The sequence below is a fragment of the Vulpes lagopus genome, chromosome 19 (genome assembly GCF_018345385.1).
Source record: "Vulpes lagopus strain Blue_001 chromosome 19, ASM1834538v1, whole genome shotgun sequence".
In the NCBI taxonomy this organism is placed as follows: Eukaryota; Metazoa; Chordata; class Mammalia; order Carnivora; family Canidae; genus Vulpes; species Vulpes lagopus.
The window spans coordinates 46,674,767-46,688,030 of NC_054842.1; the positions used below are offsets into that span (position 1 = coordinate 46,674,767).

The 13,264-nt window shown below is 37.9% G+C and overlaps 1 protein-coding gene across 1 annotated transcript in view; it reads left to right on the top strand.

Annotated features, from left to right (window-relative positions):
• MED12L (mediator complex subunit 12L) overlaps positions 1–13,264 on the top strand; it is a 325,697-nt gene that overhangs the window by 276,931 nt on the left and 35,502 nt on the right. The window contains exons 36-39 of the mRNA XM_041734039.1: positions 12–173; positions 2,509–2,871; positions 4,722–4,878; positions 8,155–8,366. Of these exons, the coding sequence (XP_041589973.1) occupies positions 12–173; positions 2,509–2,871; positions 4,722–4,878; positions 8,155–8,366 (894 nt within the window). The remainder of the gene's footprint in view (positions 1–11; positions 174–2,508; positions 2,872–4,721; positions 4,879–8,154; positions 8,367–13,264) is intronic.

Sequence of the window (13,264 nt, forward strand, 5' to 3'; positions counted from 1 at the left end):
TGTGTTTTTAGAAAGAACTAGGAGACAAGAGATCAGAAAGTATTGACAAAGTTCGACAGTTGCTACCTTTGCCAAAACAGACATGTGATGTCATCACTTGTGAACCTATGGGTTCCTTGATTGACACAAAGGGAAACAAAATTGCTGGATTCGACTCTATAGATAAAAAACAGGCAAGAGTAAATGTTTGTTTTTCGTATATATTTTCTTATCTTTCTATAGTGTATATGAAACATCTCAATTTTATAGTTTTCTTGATTTTTTTTAAAGCATATTCTTGTCATTTGAATGTATTGGTCATTGGCATTATCACATAGATACTCATTTAAAACTTTATGTGAATGCCTGGCTAGCACAGTTGGTAGAGCATGAGACTCTTAAAACTTTACGTGAATTTAAGTGAATTTCTGAAGCCCACTGCAGGAAAACCAAGTAAAAATATATTGTTAAGGGGCACCAGGGTGGCTCAGTCAGTGAAGTGTCTGCCCTCTGCTCAGGTCATGATCCAGGGGTCCTGGGATGGAGCCCAGCTTCTGGCTCCCTGCTCAGCAGGAAGTACACTTCTCCCTCTCCCCCTGCTTCTCCCACCCCGTGCCCTTCACAAGCGTGTGCATGCTCCCTCTTTCTCTCTCAAATAAATAAATAACATTCTTAAAAATATGTGTTCTATTAATAAAAGAAGGCAAAGACTGGGTCATTTTACTTAAGAGTTGTAAATGATACATATAGATAAGAAAATTTTGATCGAGAAGGTCTTTGTGTAGTAAGCTGTTTTGATTAATAAATATGTTTAGGGTGATGGTCCTTAATTTTCTTTTCAATTAAGCAATATCTTAACACTTGTTTTATATATAGGATATTAAACAAGGTTCCCTTAAATGTGAGAAGAGTAGTTATTCTTTCAGTGAACGCTGAGCAACCAGAGATGAACAACAGAGCTCCTCTCCCTTAAGCAGGAGTAGATAAACAATTACAGTATGTTGAGATTTGTGTCATAGTACAAAGTGTTAGGGACCCTGAGAAGGAGACATCACACACACTCAGATAAGGAATAAGTAGTCAGAATACAGTCCCCGGGGGAATTGACACTTGAATGATTTTGAGGGATTAAGAGTTAGTTAGGAGGAAGGAAAGAGTGTGATACAGGCCAATGGAAGAGTTTATGCAAAGGTATGAAAGAATGTGGCTCTTAGGAGAAATGCAATACTGCGCTAGTTCAGAGTAACCTGAGTATTTTTACCACTGTGGTTGTCGAGACAGAAAAATCTAGCATTGTGGGCAGGCTGAGTTTGGTGTGTCATTTGGTTTTTTAGAGACACCTAGAAATCATTTGGATAATATGCACTTTGTAGCCAGGAAAGAGGTCTAAGCTCAAGAAAGATATTAGGAAACAATTTATACATGGTAAATGAGCCTTGATTTACCATGATCCATCCCTGGGGGAAGAGTTGTGTAGGTAAGAACAAGAGTGTTGTTGTTATCTTAGGAATGCCTATTTTTAGGGTCATTCTGACAAAAAAATATTTTCAAGTTGGTATGCCAGGGAAAGTACCGAGAGACATCACCAAGTAATATTAAATATAAGGGAAGGGAGAAGAAATGTGTGGGAAATATCAGGAAGGGAGACAGAACATAAAGACTCCTAACTCGGGGAAACGAACTAGGGGTGGTGGAAGGGGAGGAGGGCGGGGGGTGGGGGGGAATGGGTGACGGGCACTGAGGGGGACACTTGACGGGATGAGCACTGGGTGTTTTTCTGTATGTTGGTAAGTTGAACACCAATAAAAATTAATTTATTAAAAAAAATAAGAAACCTTTATTTTCAGAACAGAATAACATTTCCTCATCTAAACTCAGTAGAGATACTCTTGAATTAAAGGACTTTATTTATACTTACTTGTTGGTACAAGTTACTTCTGTAGTAATCTTCTTTATTAAGTGCATGAAAGATTCCTGTACTGAATCAAGTCCAAACATGTTTGGATTGAAGTTAATTTGAGTCCAGTTTAGAACTGACTATAACTTGACTGTGAAGTTTTATCTTCAAAACAAAACAAAACAAAACAAATCAAAAACAAACAAAACAGATTCCAAGGGGTTATAATTGATTATAATGTAATACAGTTAGATCAACACTGCAGTACTTTTTAGAAAATGCTTTCTCCAAAAATGCTTTCTTTTTTTTGGAGAAAACAAGAAGCTCACAATGAAAAATAACATTTTACAGTAAAATATACTGGGCCATCTGGTGTTGCAACTTGAACAGAGTCATCATGTGGTCTAAGGAACCATAGAACTGAACGTAAAGGTCTGAATTGGAGCTGCAGCTCTCCAGCCATCTAGCTGCGTAACCCCCGGTCCGTACGTTTACCTGTGTGCTGTGTGCTAGGGCGCTCTAAGCCTCAACACCGGCCAGAGTGTTCTCAGCGTCCGTGTCCTAAGCAAGCTTGGCCTCTGAGTCAGGAAGAGATCTGAACGTGAGGTCATGGAGCATTATCTCAACCACAGGGTCTTCAGGTCTCTACAAAGCAGAAGGTGTCCCCGTGGGATCTGTTTGAGGGTCAGAAGAACCCAGCTCCTCTGTCCTGGGCCTGGTTCGGGACTGTCCGAGTGGACCGAAAAGTGATCAAGTACGAGGAGCAGCATCACCTGCTGTTGTATCACACGCACCCCATGCCCAAGCCCCGAAGTTACTACCTCGAGCCACTGCCCCTGCCTCCGGAGGAGGAAGAGGAAGAGCCCACATCTCCTGTCTCTCAGGAACCAGAGAGGAAATCAGCTGAGTTGTCAGATCAGGGAAAAACCGCAACAGACGAGGAGAAGAAAACAAAGGGAAGGAAGCGCAAGACGAAATCAAGCTCTAGAGTTGACGTGAGTATGGAAAGTCGGAGGTCTTTGGCTCATTAACACCTGGTGGGGGATGGAATCATGCCCACAGTCTGTCCCAAGAATCCAGAAGAGCATTAGAAGCCTTATTGTAGTGCTTGTAATCCTAACAAATCAGTAGAATAGCACATGGACAGTGACTTGTCACAGATGACAGGAATATAGCCTCTGATTTTTTCCTTCTCTAGTTTTCATTGCTTAAATTTTGGGCTTCCCTTGTGAATAATCTTGAATTAATATTTCAGTACCTCATAATTTAAAACTTGAGTTTCTTAGATCCCTAGAATCTTATTGTCTTACATATTTTTATTATCTCATGTCTAAAATAGTTATATTTTGAGACATCTGTAGTAAATTAATGTGAGAAATGACTTGCATTTCCCTAGCTAACATTCCATCTAATACATCCATTAGGATGTTTCTGAGATTTTCATATTTTACCATTCCATGTTATTCTCCTGTATATATTGCTTTTTTAACATACTTTCAAACTTTATATAAGATAAGCACAATTTAAAAAAAAATTCATTCCTTGTTTCTCTTTTTTTAATTAAAAAAATTTTTTTTTCATGCCTTGTTTCTCTGTTAGACTTCCTTACCTTACATTTTCTTGGAAACAACAGAAATCTGTAAGATGATAATTTGGAACTAATTTTATTGCAGGTATAGAAATAATGTGGAAAAGTCTCTACATTTTAATTCACCTGTAAAATACTTGAGAGAGAATTTGAAACATTTTTATATAAAATCTAAGGGCATTTTTATACAAGGGAAGAAATATTCAAAATTTAGTGTTCAGGTGTCATGTCTAATTATTATTATTTACCTATGTCAGAACCAAAACGTGTCTTTTCCTAGGTGATAGCCTAGTGATTCATGTTTTTCTAGAAAAGACCACCATCACGTTTGGATGCCACCTGAATGGCCATGCTCTCTTTTCATATAGTCTTCCTACCAATATTCCTTTATATTGAAGACGTACTCAATAAGGTCCAGACCGCCACTACCTAAAATCTGGACTCTCTGAGCCTATCAGTCCACATGGATATAGAATAGGTTTCCGTTCTTTTCATATACAAAAGCTCTAAAACCTCTCATTTCCTGAGTGTCCCAGTAATGTCCCTTCCTCCCATATTACTTCTGGAGCTGCCCCTTCCTTGAATGGGTTATATTTTAAGCATCCGAAGTTTTGTTTTTTTCTTTATGCTTTAGGGCTAGACTGAGAGAAAGGTGGGGACTAGCAGGGGAATGGAGACATCTGGGTGTGAACCTTAAAGACTCTGCATCTCATAAGGAAGACAGTGCCCAGGTGGGGGGGACTGGAGTGCAGGAAGGTGGCAGAAAGTCTATGTCTTTAAGTTGCTGCCTTAAAAATTGGAAATAAGATACTGTGTAAGCCAGCGACTGGTCCTGAAGTGTTCTGGGTCTTTCTGGCCTCTTTCTCATCCAGACCCAACATACAGGGAAGGCTTGGTGAGGTGACATAAGATGAAATGATCCCCAGAGACTTAGTTAGCATCTTAAGATGCTCTTTGTGTTGTGGGCAGTGCTCAGTGTTGATGTGCTTTTTGTTATTTTAAAAACAAACTTCAGAGGTGAGCGTTTTACAGCTTCCCTCTACTGAAGCCAAGTACTTCTTAGGTCAAAGGCTTTTACTCAAATGAGTGTTTTTCAGAGAATATGTTGACACTCTTGCCTTCATCTACCCCTCTATCAGAACAGCCTTGTATACTGGGATAGGAGTTGGCTTAAGTAATGTGATAAGAAGAATTTGCATTCATTATCTATACAGTTGGTGGAGTTAAGTAACTTTCTTTTTTAACTTTATGTTAAAGGAGTATCCACAGAGCAACATATACCGAGTGCCTCCTAACTACTCACCCATTTCCTCTCAGATGTTGCACCATCCACAGTCCACTCTGTGGGGCTACAACCTCATGGGTCAGCCCCAGCAGCCGGGATTTTTCCTTCAGAACCAATCTCTTACTCCAGGTATGTGAAGAGAGAGTGCGATCGGGTCACTCTGAGATGTGAAGTAGCTTGGGGTTTTCTTTCCTTTTAAGCTGAAATCTCCACAAATCTTGGAAATAACAAGAGCTGAGTACTCCGTTGACATTTCTGTAATCCACTCCACTCGAAATGGTTTTTCTTCTTCTAAAATAAGGGTGGTTATTTTTTTTAAATGTTTCATCTATTTTTGATTGTCACATATATGAATATATTCTAATTGTAAGAATCAAACAATACCTGAGTATATAAAGTAATATGTAGCCAATTTGGGAGTGTTCCTCAAGTGGTAAAATACGGTTTTGTTAAGTTATGTTCTGAGTTGGGAGATTTTCCTTCAATGTTAGAAAGGATTAGCCACTGATGAAAATCTGCACTATCAGATAGAAAGTTGACAAAAGTTGTATGTTGTGAAATTTGTGTGTTTTTTCAGATATAGTTCTTTGCAGTGTTTTAAAAAAAATTAGATAACATTGCACAGTATCTTTATGTTCTCAGGTTATGAATTGTAAAATATGCTGTGGAGGATCACAGAAATTTGGTTCAACAGATAGATTCAGATTGCAAAGAAAAAAAAAAAAACCTACCAAATCTATGCAAAATGTTCCTGATTTTAGTGTTGCTTTAATTCAAGCCCAAGTAGACTTTATATCTGAAATGAACATTCCCTAAATAAAAAATCTCTTACTTAGAAATGAATTTAATTTTCATTTTAAATGAAAGTTATCTTGTTCAACAAAATAGCATATTTTGAGATCTTAGCCTGCATGTTGTAGTTTTTATTATAATTTGAGTATGACATTTTGAGTCCTAGGATAGACATTGATTCTCAGCTTCCAGTGGGGGAGAATCCATATTTTGTCCTCTAAATTAGCAGTTGAGAGGGCTGGCCTGGAAGTTATAGTTCTAGGTTGAAGACTGGCTCAACCACTTTCCTGCTGTATAATCTTGACCAGGTCTTAATTTTTCTATATGCCTCAGTAGACAGTTATCTGTAAAGTGAGCATTTTAATAGATGGCGTCATAGGGTAGGTCATTCAATTATTTATTCAATAGAATGCATTGAACTTCATAATGTTCCAGACTGTGTTTTAGGTGATAGGCTGTTGCAGTAAACAAAATGGGTAAAAATATTCATTCTTCTTTGAATGATGAAAGAAGGGTTATATTATACACACGCGCACACACACAATTAGATATTTTACCCAGATCACTGCCTCCCTCCTTTGGGTTTGGTCAGATACCATTTTCTCAGTGGGCTTCCACTGACCACCCTCTTTTATAAATGGTAAGTCACACCCCTTCCCTGCTCCCTGTTTGCCTCCCCTTTCTGTTTCTCCATGGCATTAGCACTTGGCTATATACTAAATATTTAACTTACTTACGGGTTTATCATGTAGCTTTCCCACAATATAAGCTCTGTTGGGACAGATATGTTTTCTGTTATGTTCACTGTAGTATCCTCCAAACTTACAGCATCCTCTGGCTTTTAGTAAACTCTTAAAAATAGGTTGTTGAATGAATGAGTGTCGACTGTAAAGAACAAACTAGATAATGATAAATGTGGAAAATAATATACAATCATTTTCTCGTTTGACTTTCTTTTATCAGTCCCAAGGTTCTTGTGAAATTTTTAGCATTTTTAAACACCAATTCAACGTGAATTGAAGGCTAATATTTTATGAAGACCTGTACTTTATTTCCCTAGAATACTATGAAAGGTGTATTTGTAAGTTAAGGAAGTTTAGGTTTTAAGTATGATGACATGTAAGAAAAACATTTAAAGAAAACAAGCATTTATAGGGATTTTATATGTATGAATTGACTTTTGCAAAAATGTGAATCCTATGAAGGTGCAGAAGAATATTTGCAGTATGCTTTCACTGATACATAGTTAAATTCAAAGCAGTATGCCCCCTTAACACACGTGTACACACACATACGCCCACCTCTCTACAATTTCCTTTTCTCATGTTTATACACCAGTATGGTAAAGTTAAAAGGAAATGTTTGGGAATATTAAACATCATATTCAGAATAGCATTTGGTGAGAGAAGGGAGGGAAGTAATTAGGTAGGAATGTGTAGAGGGCTTCAGTTATACTTACTATATTTCTTTAGTTGGCCCAATGGTACAAGATTATAGAAGAGTTAGGAAAATTAAAAGAAAGTAGAACTATGGTCTCATCCGTAGAGAGAATCTTCCTTATCTATAAAACAAGTCCATTAAGGTTTTATGTATTAAAATAGTTTTAGTTCTTGCTTCCACCAAAGTTGCCATGTGTTACTTATATTAACTTTCCTCTTTTTTCCAAATGTTCTTCAAATGCTGCTGAATGACTTTCTAAATCATATTGCTGGTTACGGTTCTGAGTCTTTAAAAGAATGTGGGTTTTTCAAGTGAACAGCTTTAAGATGTTTGTTCCCACCGTACAACTTGCTTTAAAAAAAAAAAAAAAAGATAAAACATCTTTTGTGAGATATTTATAGAGAGTATTTATCACACATATATTAAAGAATATAAACTGACTGGTAGGTAAATGATTGACATCTTGTTTGAAGCCTGCAAATGTTGAAAATTTCCCCCCAAGTTCTTAAAAGGATTTGACAAATTATATATGCAAATATTAAGGATTTCCTTTGGTTTCTGAAGCATCACTATAATCAGCGTTTCTTGTTTACTTTTAAGGCTTCAAAAGATGTGTTCTGACTTTCGAGTCATGGTATTTGAAGTTTCCAAACCTTTCACGTTTTGAGAGTATTTTCATGCCTCTCTTTGACAAAAGAGGCATATTTATTTTGCCATGGTAAAGCAACTTAAATACCGTGAGTTTCAGATTTGTTTAAAATGACAAAAGAGTTTCTGTGACTGGCTTGGGACACCTGGCAAAAGCCACCAGGAAGGCAGTACACTTTTTAGGCAGGAAACGTGTTCCCGAGGGCCTTGCGTAATTTAAAACCCACGTGATTCCAAAATTCTGCCCACGAGTCTGTCTCAGGCCTTTTAGTTTATCAACCGAAGTGGGGCCTCCATGAAATCATTGAAATACAATAACTCACTCCTACATCACTGTCCCCGTCCTTTGGGAACTCCGCAGTTCTCGACGTAGGAAGCTATCACAGAGGGAGCTGGTTCAACTGCATGGGGTGAGGCCGGGCCTTAAAGTGAGGCCTCGAAGGTAAGGCTTCTGTTTCGATAAAATAAGGAAGACCTGTTGCATTAACACGCGTAGAGAGCCCTTCTTTCTGGTTGCTTTTGTAGGTGGCTCCAGACTGGACCCCACGGGCTCCTTTGTCCCCACCAACACCAAACAAGCCCTGTCCAACATGCTGCAGCGGCGTTCGGGGGCCATGATGCAGCCACCCCCGCTGCACGCCATCACCTCGCAGCAGCAGCTGATACAGATGAAGCTTCTGCAGCAGCAGCAGCAGCAGCGGCTTCTCAGGCAAGCCCAGGCTCGACCCTTCCAACAGGTTTGTCCAGATCCAGCAGTAGAGCCCTCTGCCTTTTGTTAGCACCTCTAGCTAGGGATGTGTAGGGTATGGGGTGCAGTGTTCCTGCTTCTACATCCCTGAAATCTTGTGGGCGTGCAGGTATAGCTTGCCTACAGGTTTATTTATACCCCTTGTGGATTTTACTGTTCTCGTTGATGCAATAAGAGCTTGAAGTATCTTGGGTTCATTCCAAGTATGCCTTAAAACAAGAGGAGCTGATGACCCTCCAGTCACTGAGAAGCAGCAAGTCTTTCATCCCTGTAGTGACCCTGAGCACTCATTCCCTATAATTATCACTATCTTCTCTCCACCTGTTAGCTCTACTTTCATGTATTATTATTAGATTGATTACTCTGAGGTCATCTCTCTAAAGCCCTGATGTTAATTCTAAGGTTTCTCTCTCCAGTGCCCTGCATAGACTGTTTTCAGTATGTACTTAATAGGTCTATAGCAAAGAATATATTACAAATAATAGTCAATATATAGATACCTTCAGTTTCTTTTTTTTTTAATATTTTATTTATTTATTCATGAGAGACATAGGCAGACAGAGAAGCAGGCTCCCCGTGGGGAGCCCCATGCGGGACTCAATCCTAGGATCCTGGGATCATAACCTGAGCCAAAGGCAGATGCTTAACCACTGAGCCACCCAGGCGCTCTCTTCAGTTCCATTCTTGATTGATATTTTTGCTGTTTTTATGCCGCCTAACTCAATTCTCTTTAACTGTTGAGAGGACAGTGATTATTGAATAAAACAATGATGGGAATTATACACAGCTTACGACAGGCTCAATGAAGCCCACGGATCTGTACAAATAAAGAAAATGGGAATGGAGGAGGTGAGATTGGGACTCCCCCCCCCCATTTCTGTATATTTCTGTACTTCCCGACTTTTCTAAAAATGCACTATTTTAATGATGAGGATAATAATCATAGCAGCTAACACCAATAGAGCACTTACTATTTGCCAAAACATTTCTAAATGCTTTAAATGTATTAGTTATCTTATATCCTACACCAACCCTGAGATTTAGGTACTTTTTTGAACCTCAAAGGAAGTAGCCTATCCACAGATATATCTTGCTCTAAGAAAAACCATAAAACTTTGAAATTAGCAAGAGATTCTAAGGCTTTTAAAAATATTCTTTGTGTTTTGGATAACTTACTAGGCATATCTCTGTCGTGTAACTTATGGCACTCTTGCATCTGGTCCACTTAGTGATTTGGGGAGCTCAGGGTGGGATGGTTAATTATACATTCTTAAAAATGATTCTTGTTTTTACCTGTATTCTAAGAAGGACAGGACAGAGGAAACTAGTTCAACTGTATGGGAATGCAAACAACAGTCATTGCATGTTTGTTTCTCCCTGACCTCTAGCAATTGCTCAAACTCCCTGGGTGTCAGGTAAGATGGGCCTAAGTAGCTTCTTACACAGAAATGATGAGCATTTGATTAAAATATTAAGAAATACTTATTTTAATTAAATAAGCAGAATGTTTAGAGACATTTAAGAACCTCAGTGGGATTTTCACTATTCAGTAGCCCATTTTCAGACTAATACTGCTAAGTTCAGTTTTGAACTGCTCTAAGTGATTCCTAGCCTCGGGAAAAAGCTTGCTGGGCCATTTATAGGTAAACATGCTTGTCCTCAAAAGCTTTACTTCTGATACGGGTCATGACAAGCAATTTTCTCTAAAGCACATTTTTTTTTTAAGGAATTGAATAATCTACATACAACCAGAGATTCTTGCATATTTGCAGAAGGCAAGCTTATGACCTGAAATGCACCTAGAGGACCCCATTACTTCTACACTTTGCCTCAAACCACTCAAAAATACCTGACCATTCTTTTATACCATGTAGAGTTGTATTGCATGTACTAATAAGAATTAACAGGTCATTCATTTTCTGGTTCTTTTTGCCAGCTTCTTCTTTCCTTTTTCTTCTTATTGTTGTCTTGTCTTTTTTATTATTATTATTATTTTTTGACCTTTTGAGAAGTTTAGGAATCCTTCTTTGAGCAGTAAAAATTCAGCTTCATAACAACGTTTGTACAATATTTACCTCCCCTACCCCCATATTCTTTCTTAACAGTTGTTTGAAACTTGCTGTATTGTTTCTGATGAGCTTTCAGAAGCAGATTTTTTTCTCTCACCGTTCTTCAAGTGTTGGATACTTGAGGGAAAATAGTATTCTTCTGAGAAAGTGAAATACATGCATGATGCAGCTGCATGGTCAAATGGTCCCATATGGAGTCATTGAGATCATATGTAGCGTTTGCGAGTACCTTCATCTAGGAGGTCCTGCAGAAATGTTGGCTCCTTTCCTCTCATATGCAAATGATTAATATACCTGGAATCTAGCAAAATAAGATATTGTGACCAAAAAAATTCTCCTTGTGGTAATCCTTAAACTGGAATAAAGGCAGAATCATAAGGATATAAGTGATACTGATAAGTTTTAATATATGATCCTGGATGCAGTCAGTTTTTCTACTTAGTACTGACCTATATCCTTCATGATGAGACTTGATAGAAAAATGTTGATTCTAATTTTGGCCAGGACCATTTTCTCAGGTTAAATGCCTACACGTAATGTGATTCTCTCTAGCTATGTAGGAACTTGCGATGTCTTCTTTTTCTGATGATATAGAAATCATTTTTCTTCTTATCCTAGTAGTTTTCTAATTATTAGGAATTCATTTTCTTAAATGTAGCAAACATGTTAGAGAATTTCCATTGATCTTAACCTTCCATTGATTTTTGGAATTTTAACAGATGCTTATTTTAAAGACTGATGAGTTTTTCCCAGCCCTGGATGTGACTGCTCCCTAGGGCAGTTGTCCAGTAATCACCCCTTGGTAGACCCTCTTCTAACATGGTCAGACACCAGGTCTTATACTCTCTATTGAGCAGAGGGTAGAAATCTATGAAAGATTTACCAAATGTCTTGAGAAACTATTTCCAGGAGCTTAGAGCTTCCTAGTAGCCTTAATCCTTCGCAGTCTGACTTTTATCCACAACGTCATTTTAACCCTCCTTCTGACTGCTTCCAGAAGTGACTTCTGAAGTTATGGTTCTTTTGAAAATCTCGATGGGGCAGGGAGGACATAAACTCTGGATTCTGGATATGTCTCAGACCTTACAGAGTCCACTTAGCCTCTTCCCATCTTAGTGTAAAGAAGCTGATGGTACGTAGAATTACCTAGCCTTCGATGGTGCATGAATACTATAACACCATTATCAAATAACTCTATGTCTGCTTGCAGAAACTGAACATCTGCTTCATTTGGTCATGGAATTTTCTGTTACTGGTCATTCTTGTATTTCCTAAAGAATATATTAAGACATTGGTATAGTGTCTGGAAAACAGATGCTAAAGAGCATGGATATTGTTAAGCATTTTTAATCAAATTATTTGATGCAAATTATTTGATGCAAAATTATTTGATAATTGAGTGTACTTCCTTACATCTTTAGTATATATTGGTATGGAAAAAGGTGTTTTGACAAGGAAACTGGTTTTTATTCTTTTGAGTTACACTCTTTATCCAGGAAAGTAGAAACGATCACTCTCCATTCCTTATTCCATGTCCCTCATTTAAATGGGACTCTCTGTAGCAATTTTCTCACGTTTCTGTGCCTCAAAGCCTCATCTATAAAATGGAGCTACTGAAATGTTTATAGAGTTCTTGAGAAAATAATGTTTTAATACATCTAACAGCCCTTAACAACAGTGGCTGGCTCATAGTAAGTGCTCAAAAAATGTTAGCTGTTATACTTACTGTTCCATTACTATCATGTTACAGATGTATTATTTCAAGGAAAATCTCTATCCCATAAAAATGATCCTTATTTTCTTAAATATGGTAAGGATTAAAAGAGAGTAAAAGCCCTTTAAGTGCTTTATTTCTGTCATTGTATTAACTGTCCCTAATAAAACTGTTGCACAGCAGCTGCCCATAGAAGAGACCAGTAAGATAGAATATTGTTTGGTTTTCCTAATAACCATTTTGGTTTCTTAAAGCAGTATATTTTTGCAATCTAAATTCTGTAATACAAACCTGAGAAGGGCTTATTCCAGTTTCAGTGTTAAGAATATCACTATATTGTATTTTCTGTATATCCTATGGGAATCGTCACAAAAATATAGAATATTGGTGAAAATAATGCAAATGCTGCTTAAATTGTTTTCCAGTCACCTCTTTCTTACATCCAATATTTTTCTTCTGACAGAAGGCACTTCTTCATGACCCCTGCCCCGTGCCCCCAACACTCACAACCGTAACAATTTTCTAGAAAGAGAGGGCTTTTGGAGGGAATCTTTAAGCTTTGATCCACAAAAGGGACTTAATTATTTGCCTTGTTTTATGGTAAAGCTTTATCCTAATTTCCCCCTTTCAGTGTACAAAACCGTTTTGCTGTTCTTTGTAATAATCAGTGCCAGCCAGTTTATTTTAATGACCCAAAGAGAGACAATACGTTTAGCTTAAATTTCACTGATACACATTTGGAAGAATGCAGTTGGTTATAGGCTACAGTTAGTCGTGTGGATATTGATGACATTAAAGTGGTGGATTTCCAATAGAGGACAGAAATGATGTGCCCAGTAATAGCTAATGGTTACCTGTAAAAATATTAGGTTATTAAACACAGAGCAGGTGCTATCATTGCGTATCAAATGAAGGAATTAGATAAAGAGAGAACAATGAGTCAGAGCCTCCCAGACTAGTTAGCTCCCTGGCAAAAGTAAATCAGTAACATTCTGAAAACATGCCTCTTGGATTAATGAAACCCATTGAAGTTGAGCAGCTACCCTTTGGTAACTGATCTCTTACCCTAAGGGTAGGCCTGACCTTGAATATCTGTTTCCTTCC